Below are 24,495 nucleotides of genomic sequence, written 5' to 3'. Positions count from 1 at the left end.
GACCAAACAGTTCGTGTTAAACCTTTTGCGACTCCATCGGTTAGACCTAGTTCATCAAGATTTGGAAAAAAAAAATGACATAAGCGCTTATGTCAACTTAATTATCATATCGTAAAGATTTGGAAAGAAAATGACGTAGTTGCATACGTCAAGTTGAATATCACATAAAGTAAAATCGTACCCTCTAGTCACTAAATAATTTACAACGATGACGAGTAATGTACATGATATCATAGATACATGGCTCTTCTCTCTAAGATTCAAACTTTTTTCCCCTAGAATCGATGGTTAGAAGCTTTCACATCGCGTCAACAATCAAGGTTGCGATGCAAGAAACAAGATGTTTAGCCCATTTCAGAGTATTCAAGAGTTTACAAGCCACCCAACCTACTTCCCAATATTAAAAAAAAATAGAATTAGGGTTCCAAAAATTCTAAAAATAATATACGCCGTATAGATGTCTGTAAAGTTTCATTGAGAAATATGTTTATTCATGGTCTATACGAAAAAACAAATATGCACATTTCCAATAGGTTTACATTTTGCTTTTTTTTATGTAGCTCACATGTTAAACTATATAGTCATGAAATTTTACATACATGTAGATCACATCTATTATCTATATATACATTTATGAAAAATTACTCCCTCCGACCAATATCACTTGTCGAAATATTATAAAACGTCTAGATACATGTAATATTTTGACAAGTAATATGGGTCGGAGGGAGTACACGATTTTGAAATAGCAAAATACCATTTTTTAAATTTTAAATATCAAAATGCCATTTTCGAAGATTTGAAATTCTAGGTTCAACCGGAGCCCAAGTTCACAAACTTCGCGTTCCTTTCAAAAAAACGGCAATTGCTTTTTAGAGCTTGAAAATTTACAAAATTCATAAATCATATTAGAAGTATAAAAAAAATCTACATATACATATGAATGTATACAACATACATGTAAAATTTCATTGAGAAATACTTTCATTCATAGACTACACAAAAAAAAGGTGTGGGTCTATATTATGTAATATGCATCAACCTTGGATCTTGTTGTCAACACCTAACTAACAGTAATTCCAGCCTAAAAGGCAGAAAAAAAAGGGGGGGGGGGGAGGGAGAAGTCAATTTAATATGATATACATTGTGTTACTTGAAGAAATATGCTATGGGTTAATCCTTTTGGAATGGAGATTTTTCGATGTACTGAACAATCTTCATGAGCATATACACCCATCATTTGATGAGGGATAAAGATGATATCATATCACTTTGAGATGATCTTGCTGTACTCTGGCTTGCTGCCTAAGCTGTGAACATGTTTCACTTGCAATGGATTGGTACCAAAGTTGCAAAAGGAGGGTACTCCACAGCTCTTGGATGTGAAATGAACTTGAAGAAGTTATGTATGAGGCAGTTTTCATCTCACCTTTTCCAAAATTTGTCGGTGAACCTAGTACTCAGCTTGGGAAGACTTTATGCTGCTCAGATAATTATCCATTTAAATGTGATCTGAAGTACAGCAGCAAATGTCAGTTTGTACCGCACTAAAATAGCTCAGCTATCTGCAATAGCAAACCGAACAGTACAGTGGTTGTGCTCGAATGGGCTCTCTTGATTTGACAATAGAACTGTATTGTCAATTCTAATACATACATCGCCTCAGCACTGTATATAAGACCCAGAAATATAATTTTGGAACAGCCGCTCTTATGGGGTACTTCAAACAGCAATGGTTAACAACTTGGGATGTCAATTTTTCTTATATGTTCCAAAAATTCTCCAGCTAATTTCCTCAATTCTGTCAGAAAATGTCCTGAACTATCAGTGAGGGTGCTTTCAGTGGGTGACACAGTGGCAACAAGAACGAAATTCTCGCCATTACCAACATCTATTTCATAAAACTCAGAGAAAACTTGGTGAAGAACATCAATCAGCGCTCTGTAGAAGGATCCATCATTAGCAGCAGGGATTATATTCAGTACCAACACTCCATGATGATGCAGAATTCTGCGTGCAGCAAGAATGATGCTTCTATGGGTTATCTCCAACGGCGGCGCACTGACACCACAAATAACATCAGAGGAGTCAAGATCCACCATAATTGCACTGAAATTCATAGCAGGCTCCCCTTGACGTGCAAAATCCTGGATGGTTTGAATAGCATCGCCAACACGAACACGAAGGAACTCATCCTCCACCAGACCAAAATAGTTCCTTGCGACATCTAGGACAACATGATCAGCCTCGACGCCAAGTACTTCAAAGCAAAGTCCAGTTCTGATGGACATTGGAAGAGCTCCACCACCAACGCCAGCACAAAGACACCTTGGCCTTGCACCTGATCGAACAATCTCCTCCACCGATGGGGCGATAACTGCGAGACCAGCAACCATGGCCTGGAGGTAAGGCTGGACTAACAGTCCCCCCACCTGTGGCTGTAACGAACTACCAGGCCCCTGCTCCTCCAATGCTTCCAACAATGAAGAAGAAGCAACAGCAGGCGATGGCCGGGCAAGGCGCACCTGAGTCTGTACCAGGCATGGCATGCGCTTGAACCGCAACCTCCGGCGCAACTCTGCCGGACCAGGAGCGCAGTCCACGGCCACATCCTCGACAAGCATGTCGCCGACGGCAGGACCGGTGACGGCATAGACAGGAACAAGCCGAAGGAGGTCATCGTGGAAGGAGAGCAGTGGGACTTCAGGGATGGCATTGTCCCGAAACGCAGCCCTGGGGCACAGCGCCCGGAGGAGGGGGAGGAGCCGCGCGTGAGACGGATCCGGGTCCGGGCGAGCGGCGGCGCAAGAGATGACCGGGGGCGAAGGCGCCGAGAGCTCGGGGCCGACGAGTACGAGACGAGAGAATGGGGAATGGGTCTGGGAGGAGAGGAGGAGGTGGAGCTGCCCGGCGCGGGTGGAGAAGATCCAGTCCCGGTGCCGGCCGGCCGGGACGAGCATCGCCGCCGTCCGCGGGGCGAGCGGGGATGGGGATGCCGGGAGAGGAGCGTCGAGGACGGCCACCCGGAGGAGCTCCGCCCCGTCGCCGTAAGGGTTGGAGGCGTCGTGGAGGAGAGGGTTGGGGAAGGAGAATGAGACGAAGCGGGAGGGCGCGACGTGCTGCAGCCCCACCAGCTCCGAGCACACCGCCATCGCACCGCAGCCGCTCCGGTTGCCGGCCGGCGTCGAGACGTTAGGGCTTCTCCGGCGGCGCGTGAAGAGAAACGGCGACCAACCGAGCTCTCACGAATGGTGGGGCTTCCTCTCTCAATGCACCGTGGGACTAACTTGTCAGTGAGAGTGAGAGGTGAGGGTTATACGTACAAGGCACCACCCTCCGTTCTTTTCAGACAAAGGTAAAACAATCTTGCCAGAATTAATTCTGTATTTTGCATCTTGTTTTGTTTTGCAATGATTCTGCTCTTGTATTTAAGTGTTAGAATTAAACTATTCGGGCATTTTTCTACTTCTGCAAACTGTTTGTCTTAAACATGAACATGGTGGAGCATAAAATTTTGGATGCAAAAAAAAGGAATTATGCAGCTCAATCACAGGGCACAAAAGATTCGTGAACAAGGAAACATCTTTGAAGTGATATATTTTTCCCCTTCATTTACTACTAGATCAGTAGTGACATCTGGAATGAGTATCTGACAACCTGCTTGTTACATCTGGCAACAAAGACATATACATGGTAGAAGAAAAAAAAATATGGGGTGGATATGTATGTAGATTGCAAGGCCATCAAAACTTATCAGAACTACAAGAGTATGAACTGTTCTCTATGCTCATGTTTTCGTGACCCGCTGCCTCGATCAATGTACTCTAAGCTCCGAATTTCTCAGAAGCCTAAATTAACGTCGATTATCATCATTGCCATTTGTATTCATGAGACTGACCGAGAAAAATGTCGGCCTCGCAGCGCCAGAAACTGTATTGGCCTTTGAAACCGGTGATCATATGACTGTCGGAACTGCTTGATAACTTTTCAGTTACCAGGGTTGACCCCCATCTGAGCTGCTGCAGGCTTGGTTTGGAAGGAAGCCGTCTCCGATGTCACCAACCAACCTCATTTGCATTTCTTCCTGAGGAGAAAGAATCCTGATGCACCGTACGCAATTCAGGAAATCCCTACACAAGCAAATACGTTGATTCTTGTTTTATCAGAGTGGCACAACAGCTAGATTAGGAGAGTAAATCAATAAGCATAATAATTGAACGAAAAGTGCTCCCATTTTATTTTCCAGACAGGTGAATCCAATGCAGCAGAATCTGCTAATTTGATTAATCTGTGTAGTTAGAAGAGTTGATTTTAGAGGTTCTCCACTTTTTTTGACAGGTAAATATTCAGTTGAAGTTAGAAAATGTCCTAAGCCTATCATTCTACCCACAAACTAAATATTCAATGGATGAAGCATTAAGCGATACCTCCCCAAAGTCATATGGACCCAATAATTTGCATAATGTCATTGATCAGTTTTACTTATACTTTATTCACATTTCCGGATACCGCACTAGGTGTTTTCTATAGGCAGATGCAAATTTAGCAGGTGGAATTTCACTTACTCCCATGGGTCATCACCAACTAGTAGAACATCCTTCTCATGATCTTCATATACTAGTTTCCACCCAACTCTACTTTGATCACCAAGCTGCCCCTCAATACCAAACATCCGAGCAATGTCATGTTTCAATTCATCGTATCCAGAATATCGGTTGATGTCGATAGATCTTCCTACAGCACCACGTTTGTGCACCTGCATATAAGTACCCGCGTCAGTAAAGAGCTCACTTCAAGAGTGAGCTTGTGCACTCAAATGTAATAAATACTAGAACAAGACAGCACAAAAACAAATTTGGTACAAGCCTATGTTAAGTTCTTTTTTTACTACTAACTTTATCTGTGTACTAAAAATAAGCATATAAATTTCACAGGCATCATTTTGAGAGGAACTTAGGTGTATCAAACTCTCGAAGGCTCAAGAAAAATATAGATATAAATAACTAAATAATTCCACTCCATGAGGTGAAATAGTTCTTTTGTTATCCATACCTACGTATTCCCTGGCATTACTATGAAATATACAACCAGTTTAATAAATACTAGTGTGAAAAGACAATACTGGAGCAAATTAACAAACCTTGGTATACGTTCGCATGCGCTGATGTGCGGGAGCTGGAGCCCTGGAATTTCTATTTAAGAATGGGGTATCATTGATCGCAGAATCTATAGAATTGAATGCCATATCAGCAACTCCAAATGAATGTGAAATCATTGAAGATGATATCTCCTGTTGAGATTCCTTTGATGACATGTAGTTAGAAATGCCATTTCCAGCCATCTGATCCATGAACTTATCGTTTTCAATGCTAGTTGCAAGCAAGGCGTCTGCATTAAGTGGTAAGCCCAGTTGACCATCAATGTTCACCCCAAATAGAAGGTTATTTCTTGGATCTGTAACCTCAAACTCATTATCTGGAACTGTGTCCCTCAACAGCTGGTGCTGATTGAGGGATGATGGTGGAAAGTTTTGTTGAAATGATCCATCAGCCTGAGAAAGGCAAACCGAAGTAGCTGAAGAGGATGTGTCCAAGTAATCTATGTGAGGGTTATTGTTTAGGCAGTCTTGGCCAGTAGTTGGTCTTTGTTCCGTCATCTTGGGGATAATCATAGTTGGCTTCACACTTTGGTAAGATTTCATTTCCTGTTCAATTGTAGGGCCTAACATAACAGATGATTGAGATGTTTTAGCTGCAGTTAGTGAACTTTGATTCTTGGAGCTACTTGGGATGGATTGCAAAAGAACAGGATTAGTGTTGGTGCATGGTGATGTTGACGAAGAGGGACCATTATGTGTCTTCAGTGACTGCATTCCACCAACCGTACTCAACGAGCTGGCACCCATGGAGGTAATAATATCTGTTTTTGCAATCGGGATAGAATTCCCAGGAGAATCTTGAACTGGTTGGTGGGGTTGAGAGTTTTGTTGTGTTGTGTACTGGATAGTGTTGTGTATACCAACAGTTTGGGTAGCTCCTTGTGTACATTGCTGAGGATCTGACTGACAATTTACCATTTGCTGCTGCAGATCAAAAAACATTTTCTGCTGTTCCAAGGTCAGATGTTGCTGCGACTGTAGAGCCTTTAATAGTTGAAGTTTCATTTGATTATCAGACAGCTGCATATTCATGTTTACGTCACTGGACACCTGAAGAGGCTGTACCTTTATGTGCTGCTGCTCCTGAACCAAGTGTTGAACCTGCTGATGATGTTGAGATTGTTGCTGCTTCTGCAAATGTGGTTGCTGTTGCGGCAGAAGCTGGATTTGCTGAAGGCCTCCATGCAAGACAGTATGACTTTGGACCAGAGGTTGCTGTTGCTGGACTTGAGCCTGGAGAATCACCTGAGGTTGCTGGAATTGAGCTTGGGCGACAAGTTGAGGCCGTGTGATGTTTATGCTTGCCTGGCCGCCTGGTAATGATTGAGTAACCACATGCTGCTTCTGGTCAGAATTGCGATCTTGATCTACCTTCTGTGGTACCATAATATTTCCCAGTTGGTTTGGTGCTATAACTTTTGCTAACTGTTCATTCTGTTGGTTTTGCTGCGGTAGCAGCGAGGTATTGAACTGGATGTTATTTTGTTGCAAGAACTGGGGCTGGAAGCTGATTTGCCTCGATATATCAGCTGCAGACAGGTTTTGTACGTGTTTGCTAGCGAGTGAATTTAGTAACTCTGGTTGCATACCTGTGCCAGCAAGGGACAAGTTCTGCTGCATGTTCATCCACTGAAGTGACTGGACTAAATTTAGACCAGGCGCTATACTGTTCTGACTATTCAGATCTTTCTTGCAAATGTCCTCACCAAGCCATGGCATGGTCCTCTTAAAAAGATTGTCCATTTCTGAGGTCTCATCATCTGCTGACATAGTTTATTATTAAACAACTAAGTTGGTTCGGAAAGGAATTGTTATCTACTTATTCGTGGAGTGGAACTGTAGTTAACTAATTACCTATCATCCCAGGTTGTCTGGCACGCTTTGCAGTGAATAATGGCGACGGATAGATAAAGAATGGAGCAATGACAGGCTCAATCTCCCAGAGGGAAACCCTGGTGCGCCTTTCAGTCGGGGCTGCTTCATCCCATGCAACCTGCACATACTTATACTTATTCCAGCAAAAACAAAGGGATATGTCATGTCTAGCAGGTTTAGTTTGTATGGATCGGACCAGACCTGAATACTGCGCCACTGAGAGCTTTTCCACCTTACAGGATCCAGATCACTTATGCCAGTTATTGTACCCATGTACCTGCAGGAAGATGTCACGACTTATCACACTTACAAAACTAAATACCCGTACAGAACTTCAAACATACAAGAACATGATCGTATGCACTAAGTTAAATGCAGCAATCCGATACTTAAAGAAAAGGTACACAAAAAACTCCAGGGATATTCTTAAAAGTTATCTTTAAGCAAGAAGGATGACTATGAGATCCATAAATTAGGTACATTTGGAATCTATACCTTCTTGTTCCAGATTCTTCAGTTTCAAACATCATCCTGAACCGCATACCAAGAGATAACTGGTTGCTATAGACTGCCTTCTGGTACTTGGCAAAAGGAATCACAAATTCTGAAGGACTAGCCCTAAGGAAGCCCAAATTAAACTCTTAATATACATGTTATTCATAGATCAAACCTCACATAGTATGATTTTTACCTTGGGTTATAGAATATTGTGAATTGGCTGTTATTCGCTGCTGCATGGGCTGCAGCAGCAAGAACTCCAATGTGCATACTGTCACTAGACAAGACAGATGATGAGAGGTTAGTAGGTTGCCTATTTGCTCGCCTGATCCCCAAAAGGAGTTGATGTTTCCCATCCCTACAATCACAATGTCATGAAATTTAGTGGCACTGGTTACCTTTCTAAATAGAGACCTTCGGCATCAACATTTTACCTAATAAATAAGACTGAATCACCAGCAAGAAGTCTCTTCCCACTAATAAATAGGCTCCAGCCAGTAGTCAGCAGATGCCTTTTAGGCTGGCCTGGTGAAGAAGAGACCCGGTCACAACTTAGAAGATTAGTGCATTGAAACTGTAAAATGGATTAAATCAGAGGAACTTAGCAGGTAGATAAAACTTCAGAATCAAAGGCCAAAGCAGATAGTATATGATATTAAAATATAGGATTGATAAACTTCACTCAGCTTCTTTTCCATGCCCCAAGAGTAACTTCCAAAAAATATTTGACTTGCCTCTAAATATATGCCGGAATGTCCAAGTATTATCATGCAAATCCCGGGCCTGAAGTTCCTGAGCAGGAGGCTGCAATGAGAAGTCCTACACATAGTATAGTGTGAATTAACTAGAACCAACCAAAAAGCATCAAACACTTCTTTTTTGCATCGAAAGTACACTTGCTCTTTTGTACTTTCGATGCAAAAAACAGAGTTTTTTTGTACTTTCAAAAGTACACTTGCTTACAAGCTGAGGGAAAATTCTCTCTGCGGCACGCCGTGGCACAGAGAATCCTCCATGAGTGCTCGTATCGCTTGCGGTCAGTGTTTTGCAAAAGAACTCTGTTTGTGGCCTGCTTTGCTTCAGCGCAATCTCTGAGGCCAGCAATATCTCCTTGTCACATTGTGTCACCTAGAAGTTCCAATTTCAAAATCATTTTCTGGACAAGCCTCCTAAATTCATGGTATTACTATCAAATGATCTCAATGAACAATGGGAAGTGTGACTCACATTGCTTACTGGCTGGAGAGTCATTCTAGCATAAACTTCGTCTGTGTCAGGATCAGCCTGTCAAGTTTGGTCGAAAGATGCATCATGCTAAAAGACTAGATTATCCGCATAACAGAGCAATAGTAAAAGTGTTTGAGAAACAGAGCACTAGTACAATGCGCAGCTGTTCTCCAATTAGTTGTGTCTGTTCAAAGTGGTAGGCATTACCTCCATAGTGACATTGTGGAGGATGCATATCAGCTTTGATGGAAGATTTGGATAGCTTGGAATCTGTGCATCTGCGTCCTTTCGCATAGATGCTGCCACCTGAAATTGGGTATCAAGGAATAAGAACTTTTCGCCATGGAACTCCAGGTCACTTGAACACAACATGGGAATTTACAAGTGATGTCGCTAATAAATCTCATTTTAATGTATTTTGAACTATCTATCAACTAAACTTGTACACGAAAACATGGATTCCTCATGTGAAAAAATTACATTAAAACAGAAACAATAAGCTGAATTAAGCAGTTGATGCTTTCATAGTTCCAGTCAAGCATGACAGAGACAGACAATCCGATTATCGCGCGAGTTCCTCGCTAGAGATTGGCATGGTTATGATCAATTGGTGAAGTACTGAGCTGAAAGCTGAAACAAGGCAAGACCAAAACTCTAGAGGAAATCCAGCTCCCAAATTTCTCTCACGCTACTGTAGAAAAGGTCTCTGAGAAAAGAAATTATTTCTCTCTCTGCCAGGAACCAAAGCAAAGCAACCATTTGTCTGCAAGGCGAAGCCGACCAACTGCCGCCGGACACGAAGACGAAAAGGGGAACTTATTTCCCCCCTAATCGAAAGGGGGTAGAAAAGCAACAGCAGCAGCTTTTGATCAGCAAACAAAAGAATCGGAGGAAGCAGGCGCCGGCGGTGTACCTGCTCGCTGTGCCCCTGCGGGAAGTAGACGACGAGGCTCCCCGCCGGCGGCAGCGCCACCAGCGGCCCCGCGCAGGCGTACCACAGCTCCTGGTTCACCTTGCTCCTCCTCATCCCCGCCTCTTCGTCGCCGCCGCAGGAGCTCTCCGGCGCCGACATCATGCACCCTGCCACCACTCGCCGCCAAGTATTCACGCCTGCCCCCGCCGCCGCAGCCGGTGGGGAAGCATAACCGCGTCGCCGGCGAGCTAGCTAGGGGAGGGGGAGGCCGGATTGGGAAGGAAAGAAGCCGAATTGGAGCAGCTCCCGAGGCGAGAAAGGGGGCTCTCGGTAGGAGCGAAGAAAAGCGATACTAATATAATACTCGTGCTGTTCTGGGGCCAGTGGCTAGCCTGCTGTTTAGCATTAAGCGTTTGTTAATTGTCCCTTGTGCTTGTTCCTGGCTGGCTTCGATGATTAGAGCGTCCTCAGCAATGTTGTCTACATGCCATTTAGACGACCAAAGGGCAAATTAAGGCTCCAGCAGCTTGTGTACAAGGTTGTCTAAATTTAGACATTGTTAGACGACCAGCCACACTGTCCAAATGCTCATTAGAGATGATTTAGCTATGGAGACGGGAGAGAGAATATAGACAAGTTGCATATACACAAGCCGCTGGTAGACCGACGTCTAGATGGAGATATAAACAACCAAATATACACAAGCCGCTGAGAATGCTCTTAGTACAGTACTAATACTAGTTCATTGATAGTTCCATTCACATGGTACATGTGAATGAAACTATCCATGAAACATTCATAATTGTTTGTGCGGGGATCAAGCGCACACGCACGTGGCTTCGTATAAAGCTTTGCTTGATTTCTACTTCCTCCGTTTCTAAATACTACACAAAATCCGAACCAGATCGGATCAGATGTGCCGGCAAATTGAAGACACATGTACGCACATCAGGTTCAGAATCTCATCGAGCATTAGTGGCAGTTATACGAGGGATTTTCTATTGATGCTCTTCGTGGGGAAGAAATTAAATTGCAGCTAGTGGGGAAGAAATTAAGAGGCGTTTTGAGCTGCAGCCTTGGCATTTGTGTAAATGCGACATATGAGAAACTCGCTAGCGTTGAGCAATGGTTTTCCTCTTAAAAGAAATATAATGTTGTGTTCTCCAATTTTTGCAAGTTAGAGAAAACCTCTGATGACAATGTACAACAAGCTAGGTACACATTTTCGAGCAAGCTTTCGAGGTTGCAGTTGGAAGCCCTCGTTGTGCACGTACCGTTTATAGCAAAGTTGTCCTTTACTTGATTAACTTGCAAGTTCAAACTCATCTAACAGCAAAACTACTTTTTTCTGCTGGCCCACTTTTTTTTCCTTTTTTTTTTCATTACAGTACTTAAAACTGGAATAAAAAAAGAAGAGAAGAAAGGGCAATACAATAATTATCGAGCTAATTGTGCATGGTGGGGATATTTAATTTGGAGTTAAATGCATGTGAAGTCCTACTATTATTGATAAGGTGTCAATTTAGCCCTATATTTATGAAACCGCATATTCGGACCCTAAACCCTAAATTTGATAACTGCTAAAATAACTAATTTGAAGGTGCTAATGATGGAGCCATAAAGCCATATGAACTACAAAACGTAGGTTTGCTTTCTCAGAAGCTAACTGTTAGGTCAGGCGAAACCAACTAGAGACCAGAGAGTGATCGTTAGAACATGCGCTTAATAATCTACTTTATGCTAAGAAATCAACTACTCCCTGATTGTCCGATTTGCTAGCTGATTTAGGCGCTTCTTTGTACTATTTGGTCAATTTGCATATATAATCTATCCGCCAACCATGACTACCTTATCTCGGCGAAATTATGTTCTCGCGACCAAGGATTTTCCTCGAGGGATTTTGCGCCGGGTTTTTCACCGTCAAGAATATCCGGATGTGGGTGGTGACACTTTTTTAAGACGACCAAATGATGAGCACATCGTTGCGGTATAGCTATAGCTAGCTAAGCTCACTTGTGAGTGAGACATCGAGATAGTTGCTCTAATTGGCTTGCCGTGTTTGTTGCAACGAACCGGAAAAAGAGGAACGATGAGCTTAGCTAGTGACGCTACACCAAGAGGCCATGTTCTTGGATATATACAATGAATTGAATGAATGAATGAATGAATGGATGGATGAACTAATAGTGAATAATAATTCAGTACGCCGTTTGGCTCTTTCCCAAGGACTCTCCGTCTCGATCACTATGCATGGGCCTCTTTGATTACGAAATTTGTAAAACATGTACAGAAATAGGAAGAAAAAATAGAATTGAATGTTATGCCGTGCCTGATGAAATTTACAGAAATTTGGAGCACAAAAATGTGCAACGAAAACTGTATATTACAGCATAGATTTTTTTTACAAAAACTGACTTAATTAAAAAGTTAATGGTAGCCATAGTTATAATAGAAGCAAATAAATTCTTTCATGAAATCAGACCTAATAATTTGTTTTGTCTTGGAATTAAATGGCATACAAGTTGTTCATAAGAAGAAAAATAAAATCCTATGGTCAAATCTTACAAATCAAACAAACTAGACATGTAAAAATTCCTTAGAAAATAGAACCCTCCAAAATTTCTGTAAAATATACTCTCACCAATCGATTAATTGATCGATAACTGGCGTCAAAGTCTGTAACCGATGGAGAGAATTTAGCTAGCTAGTAGATAGCATAATAATAATGTTAGCCCCAGTGTGGGCTATGATAAATTAATGCCGATCTTGCATTGCATTCTGCGCATTCATCATCATTGATCGATGGGCCCATATATTCCTTGTATCCTATCATATCGATCGATCATAGACAATCGAGATTTCAAATTTTCAATGCAGCAGCATGCATCCAGTGCATCGACGTGGCAAATCTCCGGTCATGCATGAGCGCAGTGTGATTTCTCTTTTTTCGCTATCTACATGCTCCCATTTTCGTTCGTAATGCAACGACACATGCATGCAAAGATCGATATATAAATGTTTTTCTAGATCTAGAGAGTACGAGTAGAAAACTTTCTAGCTTTGGTCGATCGATCCTCGGCACGCACACATGCATGCATGCATGCAAGCATATATATGACACTGATCGTATGATCACAGTTACGTACAGTCGTGATCAAGAAATTAATATCGATCCATGCATGCAGGCGCATGGTGTATTTCACCTTCTTTCAGCTTAATTTGTTATACTCCGTACATGCATCTAGGGCCTAGTTTGGACATTTCTCCTCAGAATAGAACAGTGATCTCTAGGATGACGAATTTTAATCTGGCCGAAGAAATTATATCATGTGGCCAGCTATATATACACTCGATCTCCATTGATGATGTGATTGATCGGTTTTATATATACGGAACTATATACGTACGTACGTCCAACATGTTATCGATCGATCTGTCCCATACTTCGGTCCACATGGAAATTAAATGCATGCCAAACCTTGGAACAGAAGCAAAGCCTACGTTCTACGTACGTATCTACAGCTTGCTCTCGAATTAATCGTATATGCTGAATTCCTTCTTCTTCTTTTTTGAATATATACACGTGCATGTAACATGTCTCCATGCATGCATGTCGATCATCGATGACTACGGTGGACGGTGGTTGCATGCATGCATATGCTTCGTATACCTATACGTAGCTCGGTAGCTAGCTAGCTCGATTTACAGTATACGTATACGTACGTACGCAGGCGAGATACGTTTCGTTCATGAACAAACCTAATTAATTCCCTATCAATGTGGCGGATGGAATTGAGAATGGCCGATCGATCTTTTCCTGCGTCGTGGAGGATTATATGCATATGGATGCGACGGGACATCACTAAGCCTAATCGATATGATCGGGTCGGCCGACGAGAGACGCACCGAATCTCTCCTCCAGTACGTATATGCGGATCTCATCTTTGATCTTGAACTGCACATGCTACCAACCTTTTGAGCCAACGATCGAGGGAGAAATGGATGAAATTATATTTATTTTCTCCGAGAATCGGATAAAATTAGATAAAAATCTAATGGCATTTTTTTTTGAGGGAAAAAAAAATCTAATGGCATGATAAAAGATATCATGCCGTATGACTAAATATTTTTAGAATATTAATAACACGGCCCAATAGAGCCATGTTGGTGCAAAACCGGGGCAGCAGGCCGCGCGCGCGACCTCCGCCTTAACAAGGCCGGCCTAATACTCCGGAAGGAACTCCCTGGGCTTTCGGCCCATAGCGCGCGCAGCTTCCGATGAGACCCGGTCCATCCAAAGTCAAACGAGACCGAGAACGACACCAGGAGTAGGACTCCAGCAGCGGGAGGGGACGAAGCCGATGTCATGTCGCTCGATCGCCGCGTAGTGCTCGACCGTAACCGCCGCCGTCTCGGACTCGGGCACGGGATGATTTATAGCCGCCGCGGGGGCGCACATTTCCACTGCACCCTCCTTTTCCACGGCCCCAATCCGGCTCGCGATTATCGAACCCAGAGAGAGGAAACCTAGCCGGCCGGCCTTTCGCCGATCGACGGCGGAGGGCGGCAGCAGCAGCAGAAGAAGAATCAGCCGCGCTCGCCTCGTCGGTTCCGTTGGCCGTAAGTACATGGCGAAGAAGGCGTCGTTTTCGACGGCCGCCGCCAAGAAGATGATGGCGACGACTGCGCCGGCAAAGAAGACGGTAAAGGACCTGCTGTTCGCTCCCGGGGCGGAGGTCGAGGTGCGCAGCAGGTTCACGCAGCCGGCCATCGTCTCCTCCGGCGCCGGCGCCGATAGGGAGGTGGTGATCTACGCCCGCGCCACGGTGGTCTCCGCGTCCGCCGGCACCGCCTCCTACCTCGTCCGCTACCCCGCCGCCGACGGGACCCTTCTTCCCAGCCGCGTCGCGCGGGTCCCTTCCTCCGACGTCCGCGAGCCCAGCCGCCGTCCAGCACTTCTTCTCCCGCCGCCCGCCGCCGCACGACCGCCGTTGGGCGCCAAGAGGGCGCCGCCGCCGGATCAGCAGGACGGCGACGATGGCTGCTGCAAGAAGACGAAGATGGCGACTTCGGGGCGCGGGATCCCCATGGACGCGCTGCTGCGGTTCTTCGAGGAGCACGAGCAAGAGGCGGCCAAGAAGAAGAAGAAGACCAAGGCGCGCGCGGGAACACGACGAAGGCCGCCGAGAAGCTGCATCGGCACTCAGCAGGACGCCCCTGTTTCCGTTTTCCTCTTCTCTCCCAGTAGGAAAGATCCAACTTGGCACTAGTCTAGGTTAGAGGCCAAATTGGCACAAAGAACTGGATTTTATTAAGATTAGATGGATGCAGAACCATGTATATTAATGCAACTTCGATTAATTGCTAATGCAATGTAAAATCTTGTCCCCCTTCTTGAGAATATAAAATGCGAAGCATAATCGATAAATCGGTCCCAAGTTTTAGACCAGTTGCATTTTGGTGATTTGATCTAAATTCGTGTGGCTATGACCTGCGTTTAATTCTTGCACCGATCGACCGGAAATGAAGAGCAAGCATGCGTGTATTCGTTCATGTCTACAGTTTTCCTTGTCGAAATCTCAAATCCCTACCCGACGGAATACAGGCGGCGGTAGCTAGCTCTATTGCCATTGACCGATCTTCTATTCGTCTAAAACACTAAATTAATGGCGTTTACCGATGGATACTTTTTTCATAGGAATTTACCAATGGATATTGGCATACCGCTGTGCGGGGCTCATTGTGTGTGTACATGGAGAACTTGTTAATTTAGACGAAATGTTTTTTAGAGAAGAAAAGAAAAATCCGACACTCAAATTGTTGAAAAGCATGCAAATGCAAATAGATAATTAGTATTTCTGGTATACTTCTCGTCGCTCAACTGTCAAAACTAATGGTCTCTCGCCCCATCTAAAGCCGATCTGGCATGGTTTTGTCTACTGACTTGCCACGCAGGCATGCCATGTTGGCATTTGCAGCCAGGCCTACCGTTGAAGCAGCTTTGTTTGGTGATTAGTCGGTTGCTCGTTGGTATTGACTCGAGACATGGCAGCGGCGACGACGTCTAGCACAAGAGACGTAGCAGGGCTTGGGGGAGACAAGACGATGTTGGAGGGAGAGACTGGAGACGGTGGCAAAAGGTGTTGACGAGAAGGAGCGTCCGTTCAATTGTCATCCAAACCGTTGTCGAAGGTTGACCGCCAATATCTTGTGTTTTTAGACGAAAACAAATGAACTCAGGGCTAACTACTCAGGCTTAGTTTTCAAATCGAGCAATCCTTAATTCCGTTTTAAGATACCGTCGTGCCATTGCTGCCACACATTTTTTCGGGCGACAATCGAGAGAGAGAAAATAGATAAAGTTATCAGCCTGAAGGCATATTAGCACGATAGTTTTTCTTTTTCTTTTATGAGAATAGCATATTGGCATGAGCATGGTCGATAAAGACGATATCGGTTTTTGGCTTTTGGCTAATAACACCAATGGCATGGTAGAGCTACTGCTGGTGCAAAACCGTTTTTTTTTTTGAGAGAGAGCAGCAGTCGTACCGTCGCCGGCCCAATGCTCCGGACGGGTCTTCGTGGGCTTGGGCCATAGGGCGCATCCAATAAGACCCGGTCGATTCAAACGAATTCGGGGAAAAACAAGCGAAACCGAGCGCGGCACCGGGAAAGGAAAGAAACGAAGCCAGCCAATGCCGGCATATCGCTCGCCGCGTAGCGTAACCGCCAGCCAGCCAGTCCTCCGCTATCTCGGACACCGAATCGGGAATCCATGAATCCCTCCACCGATTTATAAGGCGGCGCAATGGCCACCGCCGGAGACGCACATTCCCACAAGCCAGAGTCGAAAGAGAGAGAGAGAGAGAGAGGAAACTAAACCTAAGCCTCCTTGCCGTCGATCGCCGCCTCGCGCCCCTCCCGAATCGACGGCGGATCCAGTCGCCTCGCCGATCCAGTAAAGACATGGAGAAGAAGACGGCGTCCGCCGCGATAAGCAGCTTCTCGACGGCCGCCGCGAAGAAGATGACTGCGGAAGCCAAGAATCGGACCACCGGCCGGAACCCGCTGTTCGCTGCCGGGTCGGAGGTCGAGGTGCGCAGCAGGTTCACGCAGCCGGCCATCGTCTTCTCCGGAGCCGGCGCCGAGAGGGAGGTGGTGATCTACACGCGTGCCACGGTGGTCTCCGCGTTCCCCGGCACCGCCTCCTACCTCGTCCGCTACCCCGCCGCCGCCGGGACCCTCCCCAGTCGCGTCGCGCGGGTTCCTGCCTCCGATGTCCGCGAGCCCCGCCGCCGCCCCACCACCGCCGCACCAGCACGGCCGAAGAGGAAGCCTGCGGGGCGCGGGATCCCCATGGACGCGCTGCTGCGGTTCTTCGAGGAGCACGAGGAAGAGGCGGCCAAGAAGAAGAGGAAGACCAAGGCGCGGGAACAGGACGAAGCCGCACGGCAGCCGCTGCAGAAGCAGGACGCCCCTGCTTCCTTCCTTTCTCTTCTTTCCTAGCTGGCACTGTACTCACGAAACAAGTCAAGAACTCAATTGAGTTGATTTTAGATCGATGTATACTCCTGGAGAAAGAGAATCATGTACTCAATCGATCCAGTGAATATCATGTAATCGATCGATCGATATCCGGCCAGCAACTTCGATTCCCAACATTAATGTAAAATCGATCTAGTCTCTTCTCTAATTTTTTGCACCCCTTTTCCTTAAGAGCAAAAAAAAAAAGTGAAACGTGTCCAACAACATATCATTGTTTGCACAAATGTGTAATTAGGTAGCGCAAATGTGCCACCGGCTCTATTTTAAGTAAAAAGAGGGACCCGGAGATTCCGAAGTCATTTCGGAGGCTCTACGAGTCCGAATGAAATGTGGATAGATAGTCCCGCTAAACTTTTGCAGTTTGCTTCCGTGCAAAACGGGCTGTAAAACTTGACCAAGAATATTAAATAAGTATATTATGTAGATATATCGTGACAGATGTAATAAAACTAGTAGATGTTGATTTAATAAAACTAATTTAGAGTTATAGATGTTGATAGGTTTTTCTATAAGTTTGGTCAAAGTTTAAGAATTTCTGACTTTTAACGAAGCTACAACATCTTATAATGGATATTTGCATAATGTGTATGTTCTAAAAACAAGTCTAGAGTACACATTATGCAAATATCCATTTGTCTGCAAGAAAACGATGCAAATGCAGCTATGCAACTGCTGAGTGCTCAGGCTCAGCTCAGTTACCAAGTCGCGCAAGCCTTAATTCCGTTTGAACTATTTCTCACATGTTTCAACTTAAAACATCCAAAAGGACATGACTGAGCCTCTGGTCATGCAATGAGATGCATCCACATGGGAAAAATACTCCAGCCAGAGAGCAATGATAAAATGACAGGAGAAACTAAACTTTTGTTTCCAAAGCCAGCCCATTTAACTTGTTGATATCTCAACCGAAATGACAGTAACTTGAAGGAAGAAATACATACATGCTGTAGAAACATGCCATGAACTTACAGGAAAACACAACACATGCATGAAAACACAATTCAGTATAAGTATAACTAAGGTGGCAGTTTCCAAAAAGTTTCAGCGACATCATTGTGCTGATGTCAATGTACCAAAAATTTCCCCATTTCCAGGTCTATCTAAGCAGGACTGAGCTAGGGTATAAGGGGAGCGAGCTAGCTAAGGTCTAACAACATACAGGTAACATACAACACATCAGCTGCCAGGGACCGCGGATCTGGTGTCACCGGTAGAGCAAGCTATATTTTTAGCACGACCCTTGGACGTCATCCCAAAAGTTGATCCTGGGACACATCAGATGAGGGCCGAGCTCCTTCGTACGGGACCAGCATGTTTTTGTGCATGATATCAACATGAATTGGAGGAGCGCAGACTAGCGGTGGCACTGACAACAAGGGACATGTCATCAGATGAATGGCAAAACATGAATGTAAAGTTACTAGATGGTTAAAACGAGCAAACAGAGAACGATGCCATAAACCATCTGACTTGAGCGGGAAGGAAAACAAATGACGAGAAGCTTAATCTGTTCAAGTTGTGCATATATACCTTCTTCTATTTGAAGAGGCTTTGACTGACGAGGACGCTTTCTTACGTAATCCCCTTTTAGAGGTACAGGTGTGGCGAATGAAAACTGTTCTATGACAGCATCACACTGCGGGTTTTCATCAAGATACCTAGCAAAGTATGACATTTCAAGAATTAGAGAAACATTTAGAAAGATATTGAAGGGAAAGAAAGATGGCATACCTTCCAACATCAAGCTTTGATCTTAGCATTAGTCCTGTAGGTGTGAAATAGTACCTGAAAGCATGTAAATAAAATCAGCCTGCAGGCTTCGAAAATGTTAGGTAAAACCAGGAAGCAAATTAACTAGGATACTGAGAAGAAAAAAAAGTATTACTCACACGTCGGCAAATCTGATACACCCTTCGGATCTAATTGATATTGTCCTGTCCCACTCAAGAGGAGTCTGAGGGATGCCTTGTTTATCAATCGCCCAGAACTTGCCGTCATCCAGAGATGCATCTGTTGGATCATCACATGTAACTCCAGGCTTCCACTCGCTAGCATGTTCGCAAGAAAATGGACCACTAGGAAGTTTCTCCCGGATTTCTTCGTACTTCTGTTTGGTAGGAATAATCCTCCATTTTTTGCATTTATTACATTGCACACAATATGTGTCAATGATTAATTTCTTTTTTTGGGTTTGAACAGGGAGGTCCTTTTCTCCCTGACCATTCTCATAAACAACGGTCTGTTCTGATGCACTTTCAGGTATCATCTCCTGGCCAACCTGCTCCTGGCTCTTCTCCGGTGGTGGATGAGATGATGAATTCTCATCAGGATTGAGCGCGGGAATTGCTGGATTTGTTGGGTGGTACTTCATGGCACTCAGGTCACTGTTGGATCAGGTGAATGGAAAGTCAATCATACATGAAAAGAAAAACTACTTGATAGAAAAATAAAACGATATGTGAAGGTACGAAAATGCAGAAGGGAAACAACACCATGATCATTTCAAAAAAGGTGTTCACAAAAATAATAATCTAACTCACACATAGTTAAGACAGCATTAACAAAGTGGAGCTAGTGTAACGGTCGCTCTAAGAACCCTAGGCTAGATAACATCAGCAATAGAAACATAGCATAATGTTTTTTTTCTGAGTAATTATATAGCATAATGTAGCAATATGGAATCCTATAAACACTTCAAACAGCCCTAGTGTGCTAATAGAAACAAAACATACAGATTACATATACCAAAAAATCATGATTTTCCACAGCGCATCGATTGGCTGACAAAAAAGTGAAATGCTCTCTCTTTCCCATAGTTCTTCATTAAATAGAAAACCTTTTACTCCCTCCGATCCATATTAATTGTCTCAAATTTGCCTAAATATGGATGTATCTATGCCTAAAATGTGTCTAGATACATGTAATATTTCGACAATTAATTAGGATCGGAGGGAGTAGTTTTTTTTAAACCCTAAAATGATATAGCCTTTTATTAATAGGATTTACCAACCTTAAAGCAATGATATGTTGGATAAGATAGGTGGAAGTCATAGATCCTATTACAAGAATATTCCACTTTTTGTAAAAGAATCCTTATATTAAATATGAGGGTTCTTTTACAAAAAGTTCATTGATAGGAAAAGAATACTTACACACAGTATACCAAAAACTTCTAATCTATATATCAGAGGGGTTTGTTCTAAGAATATTGTACCGAGGAATTCGACACATAAAAGTACATTCTTGTGTTTCTTGATGGATATATATGCTGCCCCGAATGGCATACATGTGCAGCATGAGCACCTGCACAGCCCGCCACCCCACCCAAATTAGGACCCCCTGTTTGCTGCTCGTTTCTTAATTAATGCATGTTAATTAATAGTTACATTGATAATACTAAGAAATAAAAACTACTATTGAGTTGTAGCCTTTTAATTCTCCCCTTGTGTTGTTTGACTTCAATGTTATTGTAAAAGTTCAACAATCACCACGCTTGAAATCTTCTTTCCTTAATAAAAAAAAGTTTCTAAGCCGGCTAACATATTTTATAATAGTACAATTGTTGCATATAGGATATTGTTGAATATTCTTGTATGCAGAAAATAAGCACATATACTGAAGCTCTTAAAACTCTATACGGTGTTCTATACCTGCTGATTCAATTGAAAATTTATGTATAATTTGAAAGGACTAATTGTGAAGAAAAAATATTCCAGAGAGAATAAAGACTACATCATTCTGGTAAAGCTGGAATACCACAACGCACTTCACAAGCATGTTTCTTGGTGGTGCTTGGAAACAATTATAATTAATGTTCCATGCGACACATGAGTGTGCGGATTGAATTTCAAGATTTTGCACAGCGCCTCCAAAATGTCAGGTACGGACTAATTATGAAGACAAATTAGATAAACGTACTGTTCCAGAGAATATAAAGACTACGGAGTATACCATTGGGGGTAAAAGTTGGGACACTACTTCACAAAAATGTCTCTATGTGGTGCTTAGAGAAACAATTCTATCAATGTTCCATGCAAAACATAAGTGTGTGGCCATTCAATTTCAATACTTCGCACGGAGACTCCAAAATGTCAGGTACGGACTAACTATGAAGACAAACTAGACAAATTATTCCAGAGATATAAAAAGACTATACCATTTGGGTAAAGGTTGGATACTAGTACTCTACTTCACAAACATGGTTCTAGCTGGTGCTTAGAAAAGCAACTGAATTTCAATATTTTGCACGAAGCATCCAAAATTTCAGGTACGGCACTGTATATGATCAAGCACCTAGCAGACAATGATACCATGGAGTACTTGTTAAACATGGTGCTAGCTGGTGCTTAGAAAATCAACTGAATTTCAACATTTCGCACGGCGCATCCAAAATTTCAGGTACGGCACTATATATGATCAAGCACCTAGCAGACAATGATACCATGGAGTACTTGAAAAACATGGTTCTAACTGGTGCTTAGAAAAGCAACTGAATTTCAACATTTCGCACAGCGCATCCAAAATTTCAGGTACGGCACTGTATTTTTTTTTGGCGAGGAATCGGGAGTGCTTTATTGATAAAAGAGTTCAGAATTACAATCTAAAGCGAGAATCTCGTCGATACAAGGCGGCGACTCGAGTCTCAACACCTGAGACTCTACACCACTCTTAGCTAATTGAGCAAGTTCATGATCCACTCTATTACACTCCCTCTTCACTAGCTAATTTCAGGTACGGCACTGTATATGATCAAGCACCTAGCAGACAATGCACGAGAGGAGCGAGAGCGTTACCAGAATTTCTTCCACCAGGAGCTGCGCGGCGGCCAGATGGGCGCGGAGTCCTCCGCCGCCTCCTCCGCCGCAGTCTTCTTCTTCTTCGGTGGCGGCGGCGGCGGCAACGGCGTGCTGAAAATCCTCCTGAGTTGGCAGCCCGCGTCGAGGCCACGGAACAGGTCGGCCTTGCGCGGGTTCCGCCGCCCCGCGATGCCGGGCCGCCACCGGCGCGGGGAAAGAGAACCCCGCTCGTCGTCCTCGCCCGCGGAAGAACCCGACCCCGCGCCCTCGCCGACGAAGGCCGCGTTGGGAGAACGCGGAGGGGCGCGAGGAGCCACCCAACACTCCTCCTCGTCCTCGTCCTCGTCCTCGCCCTCGCCCGCGGAGCGCCACCCGCGGTCGCCGCCGGGGCCGACGAAAGGCGCGTTGGGAGAGCGGGGAGCGCGAGGAGCCAGCAAATACTGCTCCGCGTCCCAAGACTCCTCCTCGCTCTCGCTCTCGTCAAATGGCACGTTCTGTTCCGTGGGGCCGGCCATTTCCTGCTGATGGGGCCTGTAAACCCCCGGATGGCACGAGCCGGGCGAGGCAGGAGCACAAGTGCACAACTGCACAAGAGACTCTCTGGTCTTTGGTTTTTGCTTTCAGTTGGGATTTTGGGGAGGGTGAAAAAATGGGAGCCCTCTGCACCTCTTTTTATAGGGCATTCGAGTCGAATCTAGAGATGTAGCTGATTTATGGAAATCAAATTTTGTAATTTATGGACATTAAATCTTGCATATGAAAATAAATGTCGAAGGATAACTTAGTCGCGGAGTAATGGATCGATGCCACCTAATCGTGACTAATTAATGTAAATTAAATTTTGCATGGAAAAAAGATTGGCACAAGAGATAGCTTAGTGGCGGAGTAAATGGATGCCAAAGTTAGCGAAAAGAGGCGAGGTGGAGAGACGGATTTCGGACAAGTAGATGATGTCGGGGAGGGACGCACGTGGTTGTGACGAGTTTCTTTAGGCACAGACCTAACGGATACGACATGCTCAAAACCTAACTTGTGATCGGTTGCGACGCTTAGGCTCTTCACATCTAATACTTAAATTGTGTCAAGGGTGGAAAAAGGGTGCGAAGTGGCATAGTCAGATTCAAGTAGAGGTTGCCCTAGGGCCTAGTAGGGTTTCGTGCGTTAAAGGCATTACTACTGGCGTTAAATGTTCCAAGCCGATGAATAACATCAAGTCGGTGAGGCGGAATATTGCATCCGAATGATCGTAAATGTTGAGCCTGTTGAAAACTTAATCAACAATCTAACTAAAATCTCCAAGATATGGCGGTATCAATGCGTCCAGGTAGGGATGATTGCAAATTTGCAATAGTATTGATGAACAATAGTTAATGGAAAATAACATTGATATTCTCCACATCTTATATTATGTAATCTTCATAGGAGATATCTGCTATCTACCAAGATCATTGAAAAAAAGATATGAAGAAACCGTTTTGGAATAATAATGAAAAAAAATCACAATTATATGGCCCATAATTACACGCCAAATATGGAGTAGAATCGAGTCCGTACTCAAAGGAAGCAAACATTAATTTGCAACCTGTCATCCAACCAATTGCACGTCCTCACAAAATATACATGGCTGGATGCATTTTATAGGGATATTTCTGTGAAAAATGGAATGGCAGTATGTCTACAAGCCATACAAGATCACTAGAAGGGTACGCGCGCGTTGCTGCGCCGTTAACTGGATCGTCTACTATATTTGTCGTTCATATTATCTCTTTTTTTATGTGATTGTTTTAACGAAATTTTTGATGTTTGCCATGATTAGCAAGGTCAATTCTAACATGTGCAACATCAAAAAATTACTGATAGAAGAACAAAAACAGAAGGGGCAAAAAAACATTATCATCGAAAGGAACCCAAATGAAATTGAGTAGAACCATACTCACCCCACATACGTTCAGTAGAATTGAGTAGAACCATGTTCACCCCACATATGTTCAGTAACTGACTAACATTTATAGTCATGAAATCAAAATTTTTCTTTCTTGTATCTATGTGCTCTATAAATCTTTTGGCAACCAAGTACCTTCTATCTTCTGGATAAGCACGCCGTACAAATACATACTCCCTCCGTTCCGTAAATCTTGTCAAAATATTACATGTGTCTAGACACTTTTTATGAATAGATATATCCATTTTTTGTGGCAAATTTGACACAAGAATTATGGAACGGAGGGAGTACATGCCAATCTAAATTAGAATGAAAGACAATATCAGTAATATCAGAAGCCTCTGGCTTTGAACAATAAAAAGTGGACAACAGCAACATCCATAAACCATATAGAGTTGAAGGTCTTTAAGACTGAATATAACGCGCCACTCCAACTTCAGTGTTTACATCAATCTAAAAATTGATACTCCCTCCGTCCCTCCACGTAATTAATTCGAAACCGAGAGAAGTACCATTCAGCGGGTAAAGATAGGAACATATA

The 24,495-nt window shown here is 43.8% G+C and overlaps 3 protein-coding genes across 3 annotated transcripts; all 3 read right to left on the bottom strand.

Moving 5' to 3' along the window:
- Nucleotides 1-1,013: 1,013 nt before the first annotated feature.
- LOC100830750 (methyltransferase-like protein 13) lies at nt 1,014-3,418 on the bottom strand. The gene has a single exon (XM_003574731.4). The coding sequence runs from the start codon at nt 3,150-3,152 to the stop codon at nt 1,737-1,739; it is 1,416 nt and encodes a 471-aa protein (XP_003574779.1). The 5' UTR covers nt 3,153-3,418; the 3' UTR covers nt 1,014-1,736.
- Nucleotides 3,419-3,582: 164 nt separating this feature from the next.
- Nucleotides 3,583-10,028, bottom strand: LOC100830441 (auxin response factor 21). Its single transcript, XM_003574730.4, has 13 exons — nt 9,672-10,028; nt 8,966-9,064; nt 8,759-8,815; nt 8,495-8,659; nt 8,266-8,350; nt 7,966-8,056; nt 7,725-7,889; nt 7,529-7,651; nt 7,235-7,310; nt 7,013-7,151; nt 5,141-6,918; nt 4,566-4,756; nt 3,583-4,130 (listed from the first exon to the last, which is right to left on the bottom strand). Exons 1-13 carry the CDS (start codon nt 9,831-9,833, stop codon nt 3,992-3,994), a joined length of 3,270 nt encoding a protein of 1,089 aa, XP_003574778.2. The 5' UTR covers nt 9,834-10,028; the 3' UTR covers nt 3,583-3,991.
- An 8,050-nt stretch (nt 10,029-18,078) lies between these two features.
- On the bottom strand, nt 18,079-22,542 carry LOC100846314. The gene is made up of 5 exons (XM_010237011.3): nt 22,010-22,542; nt 19,106-19,600; nt 18,948-19,001; nt 18,747-18,874; nt 18,079-18,582 (listed from the first exon to the last, which is right to left on the bottom strand). The coding sequence occupies exons 1-5, from the start codon at nt 22,525-22,527 to the stop codon at nt 18,464-18,466; spliced, it is 1,314 nt and encodes a 437-aa protein (XP_010235313.2). The 5' UTR covers nt 22,528-22,542; the 3' UTR covers nt 18,079-18,463.
- Nucleotides 22,543-24,495: the final 1,953 nt, after the last annotated feature.

This window comes from Brachypodium distachyon, chromosome 3 (assembly GCF_000005505.3).
Source record: "Brachypodium distachyon strain Bd21 chromosome 3, Brachypodium_distachyon_v3.0, whole genome shotgun sequence".
In the NCBI taxonomy this organism is placed as follows: Eukaryota; Viridiplantae; Streptophyta; class Magnoliopsida; order Poales; family Poaceae; genus Brachypodium; species Brachypodium distachyon.
Note: the sequence above shows the minus strand (reverse complement) of the source record. Positions and strands in the feature narration are given on the sequence as shown.

Coding starts and splice junctions, on each gene's coding strand:
- LOC100830750 (XM_003574731.4), bottom strand. CDS start 3,152: ATGGCGGTGTGCTCGGAGCTGGTGGGGCTGCAGCACGTCGCGCCCTCC.
- LOC100830441 (XM_003574730.4), bottom strand. CDS start 9,833: ATGATGTCGGCGCCGGAGAGCTCCTGCGGCGGCGACGAAGAGGCGGGG. Junction 8,660..8,758: donor CTCTCCAGCCAGTAAGCAAT/GTGAGTCACACT, acceptor TGGAACTTCTAG/GTGACACAATGTGACAAGGA. Junction 4,757..5,140: donor GCATGCGAACGTATACCAAG/GTTTGTTAATTT, acceptor ACTTATATGCAG/GTGCACAAACGTGGTGCTGT.
- LOC100846314 (XM_010237011.3), bottom strand. CDS start 22,527: ATGGCCGGCCCCACGGAACAGAACGTGCCATTTGACGAGAGCGAGAGC. Junction 19,601..22,009: donor TCCTGGTGGAAGAAATTCTG/GTAACGCTCTCG, acceptor CTGATCCAACAG/TGACCTGAGTGCCATGAAGT. Junction 18,875..18,947: donor TCAAAGCTTGATGTTGGAAG/GTATGCCATCTT, acceptor ATACTTTGCTAG/GTATCTTGATGAAAACCCGC.